The sequence below is a fragment of the Scylla paramamosain genome, chromosome 28 (assembly GCF_035594125.1).
Source record: "Scylla paramamosain isolate STU-SP2022 chromosome 28, ASM3559412v1, whole genome shotgun sequence".
NCBI classification, from domain to species: domain Eukaryota; kingdom Metazoa; phylum Arthropoda; class Malacostraca; order Decapoda; family Portunidae; genus Scylla; species Scylla paramamosain.
In genome coordinates this window covers 19,155,712-19,179,750 of record NC_087178.1, presented here as the reverse complement: position 1 = coordinate 19,179,750, position 24,039 = coordinate 19,155,712, and the positions used below count along the sequence as shown (strand labels likewise).

The 24,039-nt window shown below is 35.6% G+C and overlaps 1 protein-coding gene across 2 annotated transcripts in view; it reads right to left on the bottom strand.

Annotated features, from left to right (window-relative positions):
- Positions 1-24,039, bottom strand: part of LOC135115049 (PH and SEC7 domain-containing protein-like) — a 28,499-nt gene that overhangs the window by 523 nt on the left and 3,937 nt on the right. Inside the window, exons 2-13 of one of the 2 annotated variants that reach the window (XM_064031502.1) lie at positions 23,379-23,445; positions 22,026-22,079; positions 21,131-21,439; positions 19,837-20,047; positions 18,036-18,229; positions 17,603-17,795; positions 17,316-17,485; positions 16,332-16,563; positions 15,787-15,931; positions 15,110-15,253; positions 14,550-14,776; positions 1-1,113 (exon numbers count right to left, since the gene is read on the bottom strand). The exon at positions 1-1,113 is cut by the window's left edge and continues 523 nt beyond it. In XM_064031502.1, the coding sequence (XP_063887572.1) occupies positions 471-1,113; positions 14,550-14,776; positions 15,110-15,253; positions 15,787-15,931; positions 16,332-16,563; positions 17,316-17,485; positions 17,603-17,795; positions 18,036-18,229; positions 19,837-20,047; positions 21,131-21,439; positions 22,026-22,079; positions 23,379-23,445 (2,589 nt within the window). In that variant the 3' untranslated portion in view covers positions 1-470. Of the gene's footprint in view, positions 1,114-14,549; positions 14,777-15,109; positions 15,254-15,786; positions 15,932-16,331; positions 16,564-17,315; positions 17,486-17,602; positions 17,796-18,035; positions 18,230-19,836; positions 21,440-22,025; positions 22,080-23,378; positions 23,446-24,039 lie in introns of both variants that reach the window. The other variant, XM_064031501.1, reaches the window with a different exon arrangement.

The window sequence follows — 24,039 nt, the reverse complement described above, 5'->3', positions numbered from 1 at the left end:
AAAAAATCACAATTACTCATCTCTAGTTACAGTTTCAGATCAAACTGTTGCTAAACATTGAAGTCAAAACATGCTGAAAAGGGTTTTCAGAGTATCTATCAAAGCCATGGAAAACATTACTTTTCATTAAAAAAAAGTAAAATTTTAGTTTTGCATCTTTTTTACAATTTTATTATTTTGTGTATAACTTTCCTGAATATCATCAAACCTGTATTATATGTACAAACATAAATACCTCTTGGTGGGCAATGCAGCTGAAAGCACTGACATTAAAGTTAAAATTGCAATATTCCTCACTAAGAAGCTCCAACATAACATAAAACTTCTCTACACGCATATATTCTTTGGAATATCTAAACTACAGTATTACAGTAAAAAGGATGAATATATCTGAGAATGAGCAAACAAAGTACAATGAGCAATATGAAATAAATAGAAAATGACCACTATTGAAATTCTAATCCTCCTCATTAAATGTCAACTTTTGTTCCAATGTTTTTCATAATTGGAGAGCCAGGTTGTGGCTTTGGTGGTAAAGGTGGAGGTTTGGAAGATCTATTAGCATTTTCTTCATTATCTTCCTCCTCTTCGCACACATAGCTCTTCCTGTTTAATTTGCTGAACTTAAACAGAGCAGACAGTCGATTCAAAGTACCTAATCGTGCCTCCTTGGAGTTCTCGTCCTTTTTTGCATCCACATCTTCATCCATACTGCCCTCTGTTTTTGGTTTGCCTCTAGATCCCTCATTATCATCTATTTGGCTCAGACTGTCATCCTTCTTCTCTTCTTTTGTCTGCTTCAGTGTATTCTTTTTATGCTGTCTTTCTTGTTCCTTTGTCTCTTTTTCTTTTTGCTCCTGGTCCTTCTTTTCCTTTTTCTCTGCTTCCTTCTCTCTCTTCTTCATTTCCCTTAGGAATTTTTCTGTTTCCTTCTCCAATCTGCGCTTCTCTTTCTCTTGCTTGCTCTTTCTCTTTAGGGTCCCTTTATTACTTTCACTGTCATCATCTTCATGCCCTTCTTGATTTTTCTCTAGAGCAGCTGAATCCTCCTCATTCTTATCCAAGGGAATATCTGACTCAATTCCCTTCACCTGCCCAGATTCCTCAGAGGAGCTGAAAATAAAAGTTTCAAATATTAATCAATATCTTTTCTTTACTTAGAGATAAAATGTGTGTGTGTGTGTGTGTGTGTGTGTGCAATCATGAATACTATTAAATACTGTATATTTCACTCATATGACAAAGGGAATATTTCATTTCATGGCTAAAATGCAGGTATACATTTTTTTTTCTGGTAAGCATTTTATCCATGTAATCAACTATTTGCTCAGATGAAAATTGACAAAGAAAACAAGCAGGTTACCTTTGTGGAATTGTCACTAGCAGCAGCATTTGTAAGTTCCATGGAGAAGCTATATGCTGCTACATCCACTAAAGTTAGCTGATTACACAAGAATTATTAGTAAAAAGACAGTAATAGTGGTAACCAAAACTTATGCACCACTTTTTTCTGCAGAGAGATCACTGGCATCAACTTTGCAAATTTTCAACTGCTATATGAGTTTCCACATTCTTGTGTTAAGCAGTTTTTGTTAATATGAATGTAGCCTGTAGGAAAAGCTTAAGCTCCATAGCAATTTATGCAATTTATACTATGCAAACTTTTGTGAGAAGAAAAAAAATTATGCACATTATTAGATATGGGTAGTGACAAGAAAAGCTTACATTAATCTAAAATATATGGATAATTTATTTTAATGTTGCCTGCATATATGTGGAATATTTGCTTAAAAAGAGAGGAAGCTGCCAATCAAAGGTAGTTTTTGTGATATCACCTCCATGTGAACTAAATTTTCACATAACAACCGAGAAGCACACATGAAACAGCAAGGTCAGAAATCACTTGCAAATCACTATGGAACGTTTGCTTACTTAACAATCCTGCAATGAGAGGTAATTAATGTCAACATGGAAACTCTTACAGTATTAACATGCAATGTTAGTTTAACTACCAATCAAAGGCATCCAAATTTCAATTGTCTCTTTATATTGGACCTTTAACTTGTGGGATGGGAGAAAAGTATCCTTTCATATCCTAAAGCTCATAAAACTCAAAGGGCAAATGAGTCTGTTAATTATATTTAAGAATAGAAGTTATGTAATATTTTAACTTGTAGTGGCATCAAGAAGTTGTCTTACAGAAGGCATCTTTTGGTTCTGCATTTTCTTATTTTTTTTTATTTATTTTTTTAATGAAAGTAAATATAAGTGGGAAGATCATATACTGTCCTGTAGTCTGTATGCGATGTCTCACTTTTCCTTAGAAAAAAATAAATAAATAAATAAAAAATTTGCAATGTTACACTTGTTTTTTATCAGTTCATTAGCACACACTTTACTTGCTATTGCATGTGCTGATTACAATTAATGATAATACTGAATAAACCAAAGCCCTGATGCCATACATTTTTGGTGGAGTGGCAGTGATAGGATTCTACAGAGTAGCAGATAACTGGTCCACAAGAGACTGACAAAGAAATGCATTGGGATAATTATGACTACAGCCAGCCCAGATAACTGGAATTTATGACACATATATTAACATCATCTGGTAATCATTGCTAGTTGTCTCAGAATGAAAACTGGTAGTCTCAATACCACATGCCACCTCACACCATGACTGCCTACATCAAGGCCTGGACATTGGTTGCACCAGTAACCAGTTCTCTAACAGGGAACTGCAAGATATCACCACAAACTTTAAAGATGTCTTGAGACTCATATTTGTTGTTTTTATACAACCTAAAAGTAAAGCTTCGATGAAGTATTTGAGCTTAAAAATAAATATGATACAAATATGATGAATTTTCTAAATAAATACAATTGATGTTTCATTTTTAAGTTAGAAAAAAAGTTAGTCATAATGATTCCAAAGCTATGATATTTTCCAGTCAAACACAAAGTACAATCACAAAATTTGTATATTTACATGAAAAGTCTATCTACAGGGTCTGTATCATTATTTTAAGGCTCTTGTCCCAAGTTCAAAAATACAAGTTATATACACAAGGCAATAATATCAATGTTGTGGCTAACAGCATAAGTATATAATATGCATTGAAGACATTATAATAATTGACGCTCTTCATATCACAATGTTTGAGTACAACTGTTCTAAAAATTAATCAAGAGATTTTCATGTAAATAATAATAGCAGAATGATTCTGGTAAAAAAGAAAATATTATTATCAATTAAAAAAATAACTTATTCACACACACACACACACACACACACACACACACACACACACACACACACACACACACACACAAAAAAAAAAAAAAAAAAAAAAAAAGGCACTACAAAAGATACAATGCAGTGTTAACATAAGACATAAAATTTACAATTTGACTGTCCAACAATCACTACAATATATTCATTCATCTCTTCTAAAGTGACCTTCAAATATGACACCTGTTCTACAAGTATACCAAGTTACTGCATGACTACTTGTAACAAGACTTCTAAGAGATTAATGTATGGATTAACTAGTAATGTCAAATATAAATTAACAAAAAAATGTACAGTATTATGCACCACATTTAAGTGTTGTGACCAACATTAACAAATATAGTTCAGTGTTGCCTCAGTCATGTTTCCTTTAATGTGAACTCTTGGGGAACTCTTATCGAATTCTTGTTACTCATAGTCAAAAAAATAAAAATAAATAAGAAAATAAAATAAATAAATGAAAAAAATAAAAAATCCCTTAATATCCTCCCACTCAACTGTATTAATGAACACCTAATACAAAAATAAATAAACAGGTGAGAAAATACCTAATGGCTATATAAATATTTCTTCTTTGAGACAAAATGTTATTTTAGGGAACAAAGAAAACTTTATATCACACTGTCATCCTGGATTACCTACAGCCTCATAGTCTTGTGGAAAGATTATAAATAAGAAATATTTTGTCTTTCTTACTGCATTTTGTCCTCCCCTGAGTAAAACCTTGTTCCCTTCCCCCATATGTCTCTTCCATTGAGATTGTACTGTAGAATACAAAGCACAAAGATAAACCTGTATACAGTTGTAGTATGGTTTCTCAAGCAAAATTTCTCCATACAGAACTTCTTTCTTCTCAGCACCATGAATCATACTAAAAACCTCATGAAAGATTACAGTATTAAATCATTACATGATCACACTTCATATGTTCTGAATCATTTACTTCATTATATCTTAATCAACTGAAGACATAAAACCTAATAATGACTTCATGATTACATGAAATAAAGAGTAAATTGAAAATTAACTGGTGCATGATCTCACTCTAGTATTGGAAGTATGGAAATAGCACCTTGAGATTCTATTTAATGGAAGCCTTCCTCCTATTTTTTTTTTTTTTTTCTTCTGAGAGGGTGTGGGGTCACTGTTGCCATGCATGCATAAAGCAAAACACAGAAATGAGGCATGAAAAAGTTAGAGACCTTAAAAAGGATAAGGAGATAGAAAGAATGTGAATACTAAAGAGAATAAAATTCAAGTTATTGTGCTATTTGCTTTCTTATGGCAGCAAAGAAATAACAGAGAGAGAGAGAGAGAGAGAGAGAGAGAGAGAGAGAGAGAGAGAGAGAGAGAGAGAGAGAGAGAGAGAGAGAGAGAGAGAGAGAGAGAGAGAGAGAGAGAGAGAGAGAGAGAGAGAGAGAATGTGTTTCCTATTTACCTAAATGGTGCTTTGGAACAGAATCATAAATTACATTAGCAGGAATGTTAATTAAGATTGATGCTGAGAAGATAGAAAACTAAAGTTAATTTGTTCTTTTCAACTATCATTATCAACTGCCACTTATCACAGACTTTTATAGTTTTTTTTTAAAGTACATTAAGTAAATATTACTTAAGAGACCCAAGTACAACTGATCTTTTGTTTCCTGACATGATACAATAATACCTAATATACCACAGATTATATTAGTAGTAAGCAAAGAGAAAAAAACTACTTAATGTTTTAATTCACACAACTCCTTAGCAATATCTTTCAGTATTTAGAGATGTCCATACTTGTATACCAAGTTCTCAACTGTTCCTCTTCAACATGGAAGGAATCTTATTTCAAAATCATCATCATTAGAACTGCTTTGTTACATTTCATTTCAAGAAAGTAAACATACGTGATACAGAGTACCCACTAGGGCAATAAATAAACGTGTATCACAAACACATCCACTGAGGCACAATATTACAATAAAGGTATGATTACTTCTATGCCTCCTGCAAACCTAAAAGAACATTGTTAGTATTTCATATTCAACATACTCTAAGATTCACACCTATTAGGTTAAATGCAAGATTCATGGGATAGTATGAATACTTGAACTCTACTCATAAATCAATACAAGTATCTTTATAGCCAAGCTCTTAAAAACTACCCAAGTAAATCTTTCCTAATCAAAATCCAGACACCCTACAGTGAGATTATTGGCACAAAATCTTATATTGGCATTCACCTGTGATCCAAGCAACTAATACCCAGTTAGGCAGGTGGCTAATGTAAGCAAAGGCCCCATAAAGATGATGTTTTTCCTTAATGTCATCATCTTGTTCCTTCACTTTGTAATATTCCTTGAACATTACTTTTTTCTTTTCTTTTTATTCATTGTAACACATCATCCTACCTCTGCTGCTCTCCTTTCACTTTGATAATAATAAGTTTGACTTATATTCATGAATAGGATGAAAAGTGAACAACCAAAATTATAAAAATATATATACTATATATATATATATATATTTATATATATGTCTAGGCTGTCAGTTGAGACTATGATATTTCACATAACTATTTTCAAGATTCACATATCTATTTCCAAGATTCTCCAAGAGATTGCCAAAACTCAATAATAAACATTATCTACATACACATCCTAATAATATCCTTAATAATATAAATATACCTGTAATTTGTTCCTCCTATACAGAGTAAAATTATGACATACACATATTTTTACTTTACATAGAAAACGGCAAGTGCCCAATTTACATTATGCTGTCTATATGAAATGTTCATTAAATTTTTCTCAAAACGTACTGTAAACAAGAAACACCATTTGAGAGCATGTGTTACAGGAAATGTGCTAACTTTAGATGGTGCTTGTCTGGCTTATTCTAACCGGGTGTACTATTCCTTGGAAAAGCTCTGTACATTAGCCACAGTGAAGTAATTACACTGTCATTTACTTCCATCCTCTCCTATTTACATGATAATTTACCACCAATCCAACCAGTTTCTCACCTATCTACTCATCAGCTGATACTCAGCCATATTCAGTGCATTCTTATCCAGTTTAACAACAATACATTTCTGATACAGGTGAAATAATTCATGCAACTGTATGCATCTAGACCCAACTTTTGAGAATGCTATGTACAAGGATGAGTGCTAACCGATGAGTGAGTGACTGGATTGGCATTTGAGGATAGTGTGTTAGCCCAAGACCAAGAGAGGAGGATGGAAGTGACATAACAATGTAATATCCTTTAGCTAATGGGATGACAACTCCTTCCAAAGAGTAACTCAAATCTAAGAAAATAAATACTACATATTACCTGAACACCCTGTATGTGTACACATTATATATATATATATATATATATATATATATATATATATATATATATATATATATATATATATATATATATATATATATTCACTGGGATGGCTTTTGAAAAAAAATCCAAAATAACTGCATGAACTCTTTAAAAAATGCAAAATATAAATTGGTGACTCAGTGTTTCTTTAAGAATTTTCTTTTTTTCAATATTACATATGATCATGGTTATCTTTGGAATGCTGAGCAAGAGTGGCAGAACTGTGTGTGGTTTTTGTCTTTCGATTTTCAGACTTTATATCATTCATCAACCTGCATACAGGTTGTTCACTAAATATCCTCTCAAGAAAAGTAGTATTCAAACAAAAAGAAATGAAACTTAGGCCTCCATTTTTTCTTTCTGCAAATCCAAACTCAAACAAGCTGCCTAATATTATAATATGCATAAGATGCCCTAGAATATATCAACTTTAATTTTTTGTACTTCAAAGACACATGACTTTCTCATATTTTCCATCTTACTTTTGATGCTTATCTCACAACTCTCTTAACAGTCTTTCACACAATTACATTATCCTCATTATCATTTTTCATACCAAATGATAGCCACAGCAGAAGCTCTTTCATGATAAATTACTACTTCAGCCTATTTTTTCAACCACAAATGCAGTCATTTTGTGACTCAATACTTGCATTTTTTAAAATCATGTTCTTCATAAACTCACACAAAACTCACTCTTGCAACCACTGAGGTTATTTTATCTGTGCAAGTACTCCACAAAACACTAACTCAGATCAGCAACTATCCATAAAGTAATCCCAAATGCCTCACTGTTTTATTACTGCCAAATATTTTTTTTTGCAGGCAAAAGAATTTGCTAATATGTATATCATTAAATCCATGCTACACAAATTATTATGTTTTGAGGGAGTAAATATTTGAAGAAAAGCATTTTATTCAAATATGTGGTACCATAATGAATGAGTACCTTGCCAATATACCATGGTGTTGAATGATTATCTGAACTTAATTTTATGGTTAGTTTTTAGCTGGTGGCAGGATCTGTTCTTCAATCTCCATGTTTCTGTTATGTACTCATACAGTATTATCAAATAATATGAAAGAAAAATCTAGCATATGCTTCATAGTCACTACATTGCTGGGATCATTTTTCCTGAAGATCGCATGATCACTGAAAACATGACCAGCCCATCTCAAATTGAGATCCAGCATATCTGCTTTACAGATGCTGCTTTTAAACCTCAAATAATTGCCTTTGTTTCCATAATGGAACTGCCCCTGCTCTACTCAGATAGGCAACTTTGTGCATGACACATTTTGAATGTTTGACACAAATTTTCCCAGTTTCGTTACTAGTTTTGCTGTATGGCAATTCCTATGAGCAATATGGATTTAAGATAAGACCAATAATGGACTACCACTGAGCCCACAGCAAGGATTTTTCCAAGAAAATAAATAATAAAAAAATATGTAAGCTACAAGAAAGAACATGAAATAAAGTAAAAACAGGAAGTTTCCCAGTTTTTTTTTTTTAATGTAAATATGAGTGAGGAAATGGTGTGTATAGTGAAATATATAATGAAAACTATAAGAAAGGATAATGAATGAATTATGAATAAAAATGTTGGCATCATGCATGTGCCTGCTTTAGGACAGTGCAAAACACATGTTCAAAGGCAGTAACTTAACTTCTTCAACAGAAATGTTGTTTACTGTTCTCCACCTCATTCCTAAACACAACACTGTTCTCACTTTCCTTCTTACTTCACTCCTCACCATAGCACACTTCCTCACCTCATTCCTCACCACACCAGTCTTAAGAACATAAGAACATAAGAAATAAGGGAAGCTTCAAGAAGGCATCAGCTCTACACATGGCAGTCCCTGTATAAAATATATACTTACCTATTTCCACCTATCATCCCCTCATCATCTTCCTCATCTCCCCACAGTACCTTCCCTCACTACATTCCCTAATCAGCACCCTTCATCTTTGTTTGATCTTTTTCAATAGCTTTTCCATCTTCATTTTATGACCCTTTTTCACCATTGATCTGACTCTTCCTTTCTTAAACCTACTCACGCATTATGAATGTTCTCCACATTCTGGCTTATCTCTTCCACTATTGCCCATCCTGCCTTCACCATTGCCTAGCTCCTCACAATCTAATTTCATTTCTTAACTACTCTGTCCATCATATTTATCTCCTCATTATTTACTATCTTTTTCACTCTCTAAATCCTTACAGTCTAACCCATCATCCAATATTCACTATCCTCTTCACCATCACCAAATTATATAGTTCTTTTCATTATGAAAAGTAATACCATCTTTTATCTCCATCTCACTCCAGAGAAGAGTAAAAGCAACAAAATATATTATATATCTAAACCATTACAGGGAAACAAACAATCTGTATAACTGATACCTACTCTGAAGAGGAAGAAAGCAAAAATGTAAAGTCTACTGTCCCCTCACCATCCAGGCAACCTTCATGGCACTTTAGTTGTAACTGCCTCAAAGCCATGCAGGATACTGTTTCATGCCAAATGTAGCTATATTTCATATCTTCTAGTGTGTCATGACAATTTAAATTTCAACATTGTATTCAGTGAATTAAGATACTTCATGATATCTAAATAACAAAATAAATACAAATTAATTAAATAAATAAATAGATAAATTAATAATATTAATAAATTATTTTCTTCTTACACTGGAAAAACATTCTATGAAAACAATAGCTGACATTTAAGGGTTGAGCAAATGTCAACAAGAACATGAAACAGGCAGCAATAATATAAACATTAAGGCTTTTAAGTAATACTCATCAACAAGGCTTCACAGATGAAGGTCTCAGTATTAAATAAAAAAAAATAAAAATAAAAAAAACAAGCTACACACTATTATCCTACCACATGAACATCACAGTAGATGATCAACACTATCACTGATTGAACTTAAAAGAAAAATTTATTTGTGGACACTCATAAAATGCACATTTGACATTACAGCAAAACCTGGCAACATTAGGGTTTCACTTAACAGGAAACTTGAATCAGACTCAACTACACCATTCACTTCACACATAAAGGTCCCATAAACAGCTACTACCAATTTTGTAGTAATGAAGACCAGAGTGCATATCAACTTTTCTAAAGTGTCTTCTATCTTGTCTACTGTGTGCTGTCTGAACAATTTTTTTGCATGTTTAGACTACAAACAAATATACTTCAATACAGGTACCCTTGGTGTTCACAACCATTTGACTTCTAAAATAAATACTAAAATTTATAAACCTCAAGTGTTATGGAACTCTTGTATTTCATGACTGATGCCTTCTTAGAGTATAAAAATTTTTCTTTACTTGCTGAAAGGATAAAGACCAAGAAGTCAGGCAATGGTGTCATGTCTTTGTTGAGAACTGTTGGTTTGTGTGAACATGACATAGAAGCATTATCCTACAAATCTTGCAGGATTGGCTTTCGTTTACAATATTTTTCATGAAGGTTATTGAAATCCTGTTTATGGCATATCTTACTTGTCCTCCTTTCCTTTTCAATGATCACTATCACTGTAGTAAAGTAAGGAATTTCTAATACTGGAATTCACTATTCCTGTAATGTCATTACAACATTATGGAAGTCAACATCCCTCATATTGTTTATCAGGTAAACTGTTGACAAAACATAGTGGTTGGCCTGTAAACATTTGTCCATTTATTGTGCAGAGGTAAAGCATGTTGGAGAGGGAGATTCTGTGTCTTCATTGGATATGTTGTTAAGAGTGAGTGCTTAAAGTCTGAGTCTAGACCTAAAAGAGGTGACAGATCTAAGAGATCTGATTCTCTCTCTCTCTCTCTCTCCCCCTTATCTGGCAAAAAAATCAACCTCAGAATGGAGATCTGACTTTTTTTCCAAATATACTTACAACTTCCACAACCAAAATGGACAATATTTAACCTCTCAAGACACTATCAATGATAAGCTTCAAAATCCTGAAAGATTTTTGAGAATTTGTGTATCCCCCAATTCATGACTTACAAAATCATGAATACCAAGAGTGCTCTGTATTAGTTTATGTATAAGGAAAACTTTGTGTTGAGAGTTATCATGTATAACATTAGGAAAACTTTTCTCTTAAACACATCTTCCCTCAAAATTATATTACAAACTGATGTATTACTGAGTGACAAGGAGTATTAATATAATTGTCAAATATGGCCACATTACCTCAATGTTTTGAGTTACTCTTTCAATAGATGTAAAAGCTTAGATACATACATATAACCTGTTCTGAAAGAGGGAAATGGGAAGATGTGGACTGGGAGCTTTGACTTGAAGTGGGCATGCAGTAAACAGAATGATGAATACAAATATGACATATAGAAAAGTCTTAAAAAGAAGGAGCATAATGTACAGCAGGGTCTGGAAAGTACAAAATAGAAACAAAAAAAAACTCAAATTATAAATAGTGTGAGCTATGAAAATTTCAACAAAAAATTCTATTGAGTGTGTATATCACAAATAATGTATGCAGCAACCCAAAACAAGTTAAATTCAATGATAAACTGAGATATGGAAATGAAAAACAAATAGCACACTTTCTCCATCCCCTATACATTATCATCATAAAATTTATTCTTAATGAGACAAAGCATGTCTTATCTCAGTTACCCAATTTTGAAGTTGATTTCAACCCGGTACAGACTAAACCTCATGGGTACTAATGTATTCAGAACCTTAGAGTTCATTATGAGGAGGGAGACAGACAAGGTGGAAACAATGAAACAGAGAAGAGTACAAGTATATCATGGCACTAAGAATGCATAAAAGTGCAATGAAAAGAGAAGAGCATTTTGATATCTCCTTGAAGTGAATCATGTGATGTTAAAGTAATAAATATTACCAAAAAAAAGACCTATATGAAAATGTAATGGACACTCGATTTCCTGCACATTAATATTCTGGATATCTAGAAAGCAAGGCAAAATCTCGAAAAAAGAAAAAAAGTTAATTACATAACATGCTAATTTCACGTTAAGTATCACTAAATACCAATGTAAAATTTCAAATTTCCATGTTGATCTACTTTAAGTGCAGGGGTATGTGTATCATAATAAAATATTTCTTTACTATTAATGTTATTTCAGAGAGAGAAAAAAAAAATACGGATCTCTTTGAGCATCTCCCCCCATTTTGTCCAGAAAATCAAGGATTCACTACACTCAACTTCATGCTTCCAAAATAACTGTAATATTCATGATGTTTCTTTCTCATTGCATACTTGTTTTCCATATTTACTAATCTATATAATACAAGTACTAGCTACTTCTGATATCTAAATTCTTAAGAGGAATGGGACTTGAGCACAAAAATTCAATTCTTTTATGTGATGGGGCTATTCATGGTAACCCAATTATGTTGTATCTAAATTTCAATTTTACTGTTCAAGCTAATTTGTGTGTGTGTGTGTGTGTGTGTGTGTGTGTGTGTGTGTGTGTGTGTGTGTGTGTGTGTGTGTGTGTGTGTGTAAGCAAATGTTGCTTTACTTATAACATTTAACTGCTTTGGTTCTTATCACTCTCAAACTTCTCAATGGAATCATTTGGGAAGCAAGTAGCAAATGTGCCTTAAAATATGATCGCATATAAATAGCAACATTGACACTAAAATAATAAATAATATATATATATATATATATATATATATATATATATATATATATATATATATATATATATATATATATATATATATATATATATATATATATATATAAACAGAATGATGATAAAATTACAAGAGGCCAGAAATCACCATTAGACACCATAGAAAAGAGAGTAAGAAACACTACTCTTCAACACCTTCCCCAGCAGGCATGTGGTACTGCTGGGGAAATACACCCTTTGTGAGCAGCACACTGAAAACACAACCTTGTAGTAATATCTCCTGGAGTTATTTCTTCTATGTTTACATAACTGTGAATGTGCACTGATGTTGAATTTACTGACAATGTTACACCTGTACTAACCTGCATAAATATCACTTTGTTATGTGCATTCAATAAGAGTTTTAAGCTAGTGTAGGAACCATTTCTGAGAAGGAAATGTTGGATGGGTAATGATATTGGTAAGCACATGCAATGGAGACTATAATTTTAAATGACTGCATCAAACTTGCAAAACATTTTTTTTTAAATAATGGAGGAAGACTTCCTGTAAAGAATTCAATGATATACTTATTGTTTTCTTTGGTGAGAGCCATATGATACTTCATTACACTAATAAGCTCTTGCTGGATAATAATTACATATTAAATTGCTATAGTTCCAGTTTTCATAAAAATGTTTTCACCAAAAGGGAGAAATTGCCAAGAAAATATTTTATGGACAACTTAGTCATAGAAAATTATCAAACATCAAAGTAGTGAAGTTTGCAAACTCTTAACAAAATATACGAGTATCTGTGTGGATACCAAAAGGTTTTGTTCCATGATCTCATCCTATTTCGATATAACAAAGGAAGCATCATAGTTCAACACTTTAAACTGCTATCTATTGAAAAGTTTTCCCACATAGAAGATGATAAAATGTCAATCCACTGATGATCTGCTAACATGATCATTTCCTTATATAGGTAATGACACTAAAACAACACAATCTATCACTCTAATGATTTAAAACACATTTCACAGATTGCCAATGATTCGCCACAAGGGAAATCCATCCATCCATCCATTCATATATATATATATATATATATATATATATATATATATATATATATATATATATATATATATATATATATATATATATATATATATATATATATATATATATCCACAACACACACACAAACAAGTCCCTGGAAAGACTGGAGGTGACTGCTATAACACAATCACCCATTACTTCAGTGTTCTTCCAGTTGCTGCCACAGTTCATAGAGGTGTAAGGCAACAGTACCCACATCACACCCCAAAAAACAGTAAAGATCACTCTGGTCCTCAGCTGTCACCATACTGGGTAAAGGATTGTATCTCACATAATGTTCACTTCACAATGCTATCTTTTCCATATAATTTTCTTACTGATTTAGGGAAAGGAATATCTCCCAGGCACAAATTCAAATCTAACAAGTGAGAATATGTCCAAGGAGAATTATCGCTATCATATTTTAAGAGATGATGAGCATTGTGAATACAATCTTAAACATAGCTTAATTTTATCTGTTGTCATTTGAATTATTTGATTAACCAGATGCAAAATTAAGAGGTAATCATAATATTACTACACAGTAGTAGTAATAGTAGTAGTAGTAGTAGTAGTAGTAGTAGTAGTAGTAGTAGTAGTAGCATAAGTAATAAGTTACTAAAGTAGAAGATTAATACTTCACTACTTAAGATACATCCATCAAGATGCCATGAAAATTTTGCACACAATTTATTGATTTTGTTGCAATAATAACACCTACTGCATTTACAGTAAGTTCTTAATTTAAGTTCTTAATTTAAGTATTCAGATTTTGTGTCGAATGATTTCTGCAGAACAAAACATTTTCTCTAAAGATTATTTACTTAGGACACACTGTAATCTCAAGGATACTTTTGGATGTAACCTGCAAAATGCATAAACAAGAATTAAAGCACTAAGAAAGTCTGGATTAAGTGAAAACAACACAAGAAGAACAATCTTCCTCTGCATAGTTAGAAGACAGACAGAGGCACAGCAAGACCAAGGGAAGCAAGGGACGATGGTGATGAAAGGATGCAGGAGAGAAGGATGTGGAGGTGGTGGTGATGATGGTGATGGTAATGCTGAATGTGGTCGGCGTAGCCGGCAGCAACAGCAGCAGCCATGGTGGGTCAGAGGAAGGCATTGTGGTGAATGGCTTGTTGGTAACTGTACCTGTCGCTGGGTCGCACTCGCTCTGGAATAGGAGGTGGCACTACCCTGGCACTTTCCACCCCAACCTCCTCTAGTCCTTCCTCTCCTGGAGGGTGAACTTCAAACACTGGCAGTTCTCCCTCCCCTGTAGCCTGCTGCTGTTGTTGCTGCATTTGTTGCTGCTGTCCAGGTGACTGGGTATTCAACTTAGAACGAAGGAGGTAAACATATGTTCGATACCTCTTGACCTGAAAGTTAATGATCAGTCAGTTTGATATATGATTAGTAATTCCCTCCCCACAACAAAGTCCTAAACTCTATGAGTAGCATCCATTAAGTAATCTTTTGGCTGTACACATATATAAGCTCAACAATCTAATATCTATGATCTTGGATACAACCAAGAAATTGGAAGTTTGCCCTTGAAATCATTTGGGCTTGGGTTTGACCAAATTGGGTTTGGCACTGTGGTACAGTGCCAGCACACTGAATATATAACATTATCAATTACAAAATGAGAGAAGAAAACAGAAAATCCAAAATTTTATAATGGAATAGGTAAGTGATCATGAAAAATTCACCTCCTTAATGAGATATGCTTCCTTCTCCCGGTAGTTGGACATAGAGTGTGCTTTGCTGTTCTTTTCTGGAGGGTGAGCTTTGTGATCTTCCAGTTCCTGCTCCAACTGGGCCAGTCGCTTGGTGTGATCCTCCAGCTGTTCACTCTGTTCCAAGATGGTTTGAACCTCATTACTGTGTGTGTGAGTGTGCAGTTCACCTAAGGTTATCTGCTGGTCACCCAGCCATCCATTCCCATACAGAAAGAGCTAAGAGCTCAGAACAATTGATCTCTAAGTAGCATTGAGATCACTCACACATCATACACTGAGATAATGAGGTCACAATCCCTTGGCTTACATCTCATACCTATTTGTTGCTAGACTAAGAGGCTCGTCTATATGCCTCACTGTACCCGAAACTCAAACTCTGGCCTTCTTGTTTGTGAGCCAAGTGTGTTAACCATACTTGGTGTGTGCTGTGTGTGTGCATGCACAGGCTGAATTTAGCTGTGTGGATACTTGCATTGGAAGACCAGATATGGTCTGTATCACAAGAAAAGTAAACGTGTGAAAAATCATAACACTCACATTTTATGGGAAAAAATGAAAGAAATTCACAAATTCTTAACCACACTTAAGAGAACTAGCTGATTTAAGATATTAGGACATAAAAGACTGGTAAGGAAGAAATCCCTCACCATGTTCAGCTTTGTGATGCTGCAGGGGAGCAATGGCCGCTGGAACTTGCGTTGAGAGCCAACAGCTCCTGGCAGCGGAGCAGCAGAAAGGCTTGCAGCAACAAGGTTGATGGTATCAATCCAAGCCTGAAGTTCCTTACTGTCACTAAGGAGAAAGTGAATGCAGTTGAAAACTGATTTTGATTGGAATAAAAAAATATGCATAATCTTTTATACTTCTACCTTCTGTGAATAAGCCTATTTATGAAGTGCATCACTGAAAACTGTCATTTGCTCATTTAGATGATCTAGATCACACACACAAATGAATATCACCATTCATACATCATATTACCAACTGTGAGATTCTCAAAAAGTTCTGGCCTTTTGTATTTTGTATCTGTACACTAAACTGTCTCTAAATGGCTTATCAACATCCACTCCCTAGAAGCTACATTTAAGCTCTTTATGACCCTTTCAAAGTGCTACCATCTGTGCCAACACAAGTACAAAGGTACACAGAAATCCTAACATTTATAGTCTTCATTCATTACATAAAAATTTACCTGGTTTGCAGTAAGTACTCTGCTTGATCAGCTGTCTGCAACCTGAAAACATGTTCCTTTTTGGAGTAGTCATGGGCACGAGTGGCCAATGAATGGTGAAGGCGCACAGCATTATGTCCCAGCTGGGCATGTTGAGGTCCCCGCCTGGCCCCTTGTTCATCTTTGTGGAGGTAAAGCACCAAGTCCTGAATCACGCAGAACCACATCTTCCACGACCGTTTTCCAAAGGCAGCTGTAATAGTTTACATTAGTTTTCTTTTTTTGTTTCTTAATTAATTTTAAAATTACTTGCAACTGTTTGGTAGTTACTTAGTTTATATGTATATCTGTGATATGTGCATATCTGTATTCATGTGCTTGTTTGTCAGCAGTAACAAAAAATTACCAAGGCAGCAAAGCTTACTTGGAACATATCTGCAGAACCACATTGAACATTTTTTTAAAATACAGTCAGGTTGCCACTAACATGTAATAGTTTTATGATACAAATCACATCTAACGCAGGATGGTCAGCTTGTGTTCAGCTCATACCATAATGTGGGCAATCAAAATCTCAATGCAAGGATAGGCCACAAGCCAAGCAGCAGAAAAGTCTGTAACACAGCAGGACTTAGGTGTGTCCACCATCTACAGTGATACCAGTTTAGCAACTGACCTGGGGTAGAGACTGGGTCACCACCACCACCACCAACAGCACAGATACCACTTTAACAACTGGACTTTTAGTCAGTTTTGGAAACTTTTAATATAATGCAGTACGAGTGGTAGAAGTGGTGGGATGAATCGCCATCACATAAAATTCATGATGCAGCCCTACTAATAACAAAAGTAACTGCTTAAGTGTCATGCAGAAATTGTCTACTATTTGTTGGATCACTTCACACAGTTTAATGACACATGACAACAATCACAAGCATTTTCTATTTGTGGAGCAAAGTTTTCAAATTTAGAATATCTATAGTACATTAAATCATGTCTACTTACTCTTCTTGCCATTGGGATCTGTGCAACACTTTCGCATAATGTATCCCTTTTTGTACTGCACACCATTGCCTGAGGGTGGCGTAAGGAAGGGATTACTGCCCACAGTCATCTCTGCCTCGCCACTTCCAGATTTACTTGTTGAAGTTACCTCTCCATCTCCCTCACTGTCCCTGTAAGCAAAGTTAAGGAACCAAGTCATATGGAGGAAGGAGTGATAAAAAAAAAGAAAGAAAGAAAGAAAAAAAATGTGATGACTACAACAATATATAAAGAAGTCCTAGACTTACATAGCCCACTGAAGAGGCCGGTTCCTTATTGCATGATAAAGGGACTTCAGAACTTCCCTGGGGAAGTTCTCACCATCATTCAGGTCTGCTAGGTTGTCGATGAATTCATTACAGGTCATTTTTCGTCCCACATTCTGTCCATGAAGGTCAGTGTTGAGGAGCATCAGGGCACAGGTAAGGGTGTGCACAGCATCTAGGAAATAGGGAGCAGAATATATTTAAGTATGCAAAAGTCTCTATAACACCATAATAAATTAGTATTGTGCCAGAACTGTCACTGATTTGGCTTTTACACAGTTTGAAACATACAAACACACACACACACACACACACACACACACACACACACACACACACACACACACACACATACACACACAGAACTAACAAATAACAAGAACTGTGTAAAACTGTTTTATCCTCTTTTCCTCACCTTGGGAGTTGAATGTCCCAGGATTTGACTCCAGGAACCTATGTGAAAAGTGCACCAAAACACGCTCCCTTTCCTGAGTCTCGCCTGCCAAACAAAACCGGTCCAGAAATTTCCGTAATGCCTTGTCCAAGGTATCACCACGAAAGTCAAAATATTTGAGGTACTCTTCAGCCACTGCTCGACTGAACTCATTGCTGAAAATTGCATCTGTATTAGTGATCTCTACTAAGTATTTTCTATTCTTTTGTACAGCTACCAGTTAGTTATAATCTACCTCTGACTACAGACAGGCTAATTTGTCAATACAAGTTTAACATACAAATGTTTAATATGGGTATTATATAATTTCTGTAAGAGATACACTCAAGTCATGGGCAGTTACTGAACTGAAGTCTGAATGTCTTGTTAATGAATATAACACTCAATCTATCAAAGAAATCAGACAAAATAAATCCTACATGTATTGGTAGACGAGATATAGATAACTATATTTATTTGCACATTCATTAGCCTCACTTCAAATAAGCTATCCAGATGACTTTATTTGATATGATAGAATCTTGCATCACCAAAAACTAGTTTAGAAAATACAGTAATTTCCTATGCCAGCCACTACTATTAATATCAGTGACTGCAAAGTTCAAACATGAAAATTCAATAAGTAGTAAGTAGTAAGCATGTAGTGGAAACAACCTGCTTATAAGAATACTGCTTACACATTTCCTGAGCACTGTAAGAGGCAACTAAAAGTAATGGAAAAACAAGATTGGGTAATCCTCCTCTCTATTTCTTATTCTTACAATGAGACAATGTGCAACATTTTGCTTTGGTTATTAAAAGGGATCGCAGTCTAGTATATAGATAATATATCAGATGCAGTGGTGTAGGAGTAGGTGCATTTAGTTCCCTGCTATTTAGATAAAACTCTTCATTTCTTCCAACAACCTGCCTCCAACTCTGTATCCTTACAGCACATCCCAAAATCCTTTCTTGTCAATCCTATCATACAGTTCCTTAAAGTCCATGGATGGCTAAAAAAACTTCCTTCCCTTTCCCAAAAAAGTTTTCAAACAACTGTCTTACTGCAAAAAAATCTGGTCTACATAACCTCTTCTCTTTCTAAAACCTTCCTCTTGAATGGCATTCTCTGTTCCTTCTCCTTACCAGCACCCTACCATATGCATTTCCAACCACACTCACCAAACTCGATAACTGGAACATTCCTGTCTATTCCCTTTTCTTTGTATAAGGGATCTACACATGTACTTGTGTCCAGTTCTGTGGCAGCTTGCCAGCAGTAAAGCACACATTTAGTAACCTTAGTAAATTAATATGTACATAAATAAATAAAATGGGATAAAGTATACACATACAAATCAAGTATAATTCAAATTTGGATGATTCTCATTGACCTCACTTTGAGGACCAGCACTAATGGGTCCTTTTTTTTTTTTTACACTCTTGTTGCCCTTAGCTGATGCCCTTCCTACATAAAAGTAAAAAAATAAAAAAAATATACTGGTGGAAACAGGTTTCCCTCATCTCAGAATTTCTTCTAGAAATATTTATAAATATTTTTAATACATCCTTGGTCTGGTCTCACTCTTTAGATGTAATGCAAACTTGTCTTCTCCCACAGATGCAAAGTATTAGTATACAAGAATGAACATTGTTCACTCAAGCCAAACAGAATCCAATGTGACAACTGGAAAATACCATTCCCATGATAAACACATTTCTGTAGGAAAAGATTTGTTTGCATATTAAAATAGATGTAAAAACATTCTGAATAACAACATACTTCTTTGAGAGATGTCTTGATACATCAGACTTCTTGAAGCCATCCAGAGTGATGAGTCGCTTGGCTAGCCGCACTGCTGAGGGGATGTCCACTGCCTTGGGGCTGTAGTGGAAGCTGTGCAAGGAATCTATGTCACTCTCATCCTCACTTAAAGGTGGTGAGGTGGTGCTGGAAGTACGCACTGAGGATGCCTTGCCTGTTCCATCCTCCTCTGAAAGACATGTAATTTCATCCTCAGACTCCCGCAGCTCCTGGTATGCCAGGGTGTCTGGGGAAAGCGTGCCGGAGCCAGGGGTTGTGGGACGCGTGTTAGTGGGGGTTAGGTCAGGATCACGCGCAACCTCGTCTCGTGGGGGAAATGGTTCATCAGCTGACTTCTGTAGGTGCTGGGGCCGTCGCCTGCCACCTGGAGCTGCATCTGGACCTTCTACCTTAATTACAATGCGATTCTCATCTTGCCGTCTGGCCCTTGCTCTCTCTGAGGCACGGCTGGGGCCCTCAGCAGCCATTCCGTGTCCGTTGGGAAGCAATTCCTTAGCAGCAAAGGAGTTAGTATAAGGGGAGGAGAGATGGAGGGTTGGGGTAGTATCGTCCCACTCCAGCTCGTCTGGAACGTCTGTGTCGGGACTGGTTAAGCTGGAGCTGTTAGAGCACACATTGTCTGACCTGTTAGAGCTGCCTAAGGAGTCCCGGCCACTGCACATCTTGTCATACACCCCACTGCATGAGTATTGCATGGAGGAGGTGGGAGACTGAGGGGACACTGGGGAGGGAGACCTGATCAGGGGACTGTCAGAGTCATGACTTGACCGCACACTGTCTGGGGAGGTTGTGTGAGGGGCATTAAAGGTCCATATTATGCGATCTTCATGTGGGGGAGGCAAGGGGGAGGACCTGGGATCATCACAGGTGTCCAACAGAGTGTTAAGTGAAGACGTCACATCATCCTCAAGCTCTATATTAACAGCACACATATTACCATCCTTCTGGTATTGCAGCTGGTCCTCCGACTTGGATATCCTGACGGAGGATCCAGCTGGAGGATAAGTAAATTTCACGCCACCACTAGCATGGTTATCAACGGACACAGGCGAACACAAGCTCTGCGGACTTCCCAGGTCACGCTTGACCAGCCGGCCCCCACAGACATTTGCCTCGTTGGGGCTGGTAGGAACGCTCGAGCTGCCTGATTTACGTAGGTCATCGACAGTTTTCTGCTGCGGGAGCCAGCTGGCGTCGTGGGAAGTCCGCGAGAGATTCAGGATGAGGTCACCTGTCATCAAGTATGCCTCACTTTTAGGCTTCTTTAAGGTGTTGCGCTCATTTTCTGCTGGCATCTGGTCCCTCGAATGGAAGCCATTCTCCGAGGCTGTGTGATTAGAGCCGTGACTGAGGGAGGTGCGGTCTGATGCGTCAGACAAGGTGGGGCTGGGGAGGGATGGTGGAGTGGAGGACGACTGCTCAGGGGGTGTCCGACTTGCAGATTTCTTAGCTTTGATGTGTTTGACACCCTGGAGGTCGTCCTGGGTAATAGCTGCCCTCAGAACCTCAGAATTATTTGGGGTGGCCAGGTACTGCCGCACTCGTTCCTGTACCGCTGCATCTGTGGATCACAACAGTTCATAATACGTGTCAGCAAGAAATTCATGATGCTGCCTATCTGTTTATTCATTTCCACTGCAGCACACAGATTGTTATTTATTTTCTAAGAATAAAAAACCAAGACTAAAGTCACTTGATACAAAAAAAAACATCATTCATATAAATCTAAATTATGGAAAAAAAAATGACACATTACTATACTGACTTAGCCCATGACTGAATTAAATGTTTGAGTTTTCTATCCAGAAAGAATGGGTAACATACCTGCAGTAATGGAGTAAGTAATGAGTAAGCTGGAAAGTAGTTTTTACAGGTACTGAATATATTTTCCTGTCTTTATGCCATTTATCCATCCATTTCTTTACAATACCTCTAAAAACTACTTTCCAGCTTATTCATGTCCATTACTACCTCTACATAACAGCAATATTTTCTTTATAACACAAAACTTCATGGATGAGCAAGTAATGCATCAAAAAAGTACACCAGACAGCACTTTTTATTCCTAATATAAACATACATTATGTGCATACAAAACATATGCATACATACCTTAAAAAATGTATGTGATAGCCAAAAAACATTACCTGTTTTTAGTTTTAATGTGACTTCTGATGATGACAGGCGAAGGCAATTGAGCACTGCAGAAGAGAACACCAGTTAGCTCTGACTGACATCATCCAAAAAATGAACACTGTATATGCTTTAGATCTGCACATTTTACACCATCATGAAACATCAGTACATTAAGTAATATGGGAAGAAAGAAAATATTTCTTTCCTCCTAGGTAGGTTAACACTTCATCACTCTCATTAGCTGGAGAAGCAACTGAGGCATATACCACAGCATAATAAATTCCTGCACAGTTAAAAAGCACCCAAGTCATCCCTCATGTTAAACAGGCTTTGTCCTAACACATACTGGGTAGAATGAGAGAAATACAATGTTGCATGCCCCTTCAAGCACAGGGTTACGGATAGTCTCCCATCAAGTCAAGGAGTGGGAGAGGTAGTCATTCATAGGCACACCAAACTGTCAACACAATGATGCTTGCTTCACATTTAATTTTTTCAAAAGTACACTTTTTACAAAAGAAAATAGAAAGTTCATTGACACATGGTTACTTTCACATTTCTACGTTCAAATATAAGTACCATTTCAAAAGTAATTTATTCTACTAAGGTACTTAAGTACCATTGTTCTAAGCACAAAAGGGTTATCATGAAAACTACTTCAAAATTAATAATATTAATAATGACAACAATAATAATAATAATAATGATAATAATGATGATAATAATAACAACAACAGCAATAATAATAATAATAATAATAATAATAATAATAATAATAATAATAATAATAATAATAGTAATAATAATAATAATAATATTAACAATAATAATTTATACTGCACACATTTCCATCCACAGTTCATTTAAATAACAAAACAAATGGGGAAAAAATAAGGTGTATGTACCATGCATGTTACTTGTGTGTCAACCGAGTGCGAGTGATTCTATTGCATTCAACGGGGAAAGTCGGGGGAGTGGGAGGGGGATCATTCAAAGGCAAAACATTAGTGCTGTGAATGGGCACAAGACACACAATTCCCATTAAACTTAAGGGGAAAAACTGTTTGTTTATCTCATGATCGGTGCTCTTTGCTCCCCTTAAACTTATGGAAACGAAGGTTTCAAGGAATCACTTTTACTCCATTACAGGGCAAGTGCTCAACACACTTTGGTTTACTTATTTCTTTTCGCAAGCTACATTCTTCTCATAAATGGGTGGGGTGATTTCATTCAATCGGGGTTAAGGACACAATCTGTATAAAACGTGGCACAGAACAGGAAGATGAACACAAGACATGAATTAATTGCGCTCAAGAACATTCAGGGTCATTACGTGCCCATGTGTGTTTCTCCACTTAACTGACCTTCCTTTGTGGTGAAAGAAACAACCTCTTGCCCATTGACCTCCCAAATGATGTCACCGGGAGCCAGCTGTGAGAAAAAAAGGGAATGATTCATACCCAGTTTGACTAATGATGGAATAATAATAAATATAATAATAAAAAAAGACAGCAACTGGTCTTTGGTTCAGGAAAGGGATGGGTTCTCAGCTATTCAACACATAGCTCTAAGGGAGATGTTACTTGCTTATTATCATTTAACTCACATACATTGCCACTCTCGCCTTTGGGGATTTTCATTACCTCCTTTGCACTTTTTAATATAGTATTTCACTACCAACTTCATAACTTACTGGAAGTGGCTATGGCACTGATCTGCATTTTACAATTTACATTTGGTAAAAAGAAATAATAACAAGATAACAAAAAAAATAAACAATTCAAATAATAAGAAAACAAGAAATTCATAAGCCAGTATATAAGAAGGACTGAGTTCAGCCTTGGGCAAGACTTCCACAATGTTTCAGGAAAATCCTTAATAAATACCGAATTTTCAAACATGCATCAAACTTGATGAGGAAATGTGCAGCATAAATCAGGACACCTAGCTTGAGATCTAAGCCTTGAATGCACTTGCAGCCACAGATTTCTCCACTCAGATATTACTAAAGCTTTAGGCGATTAA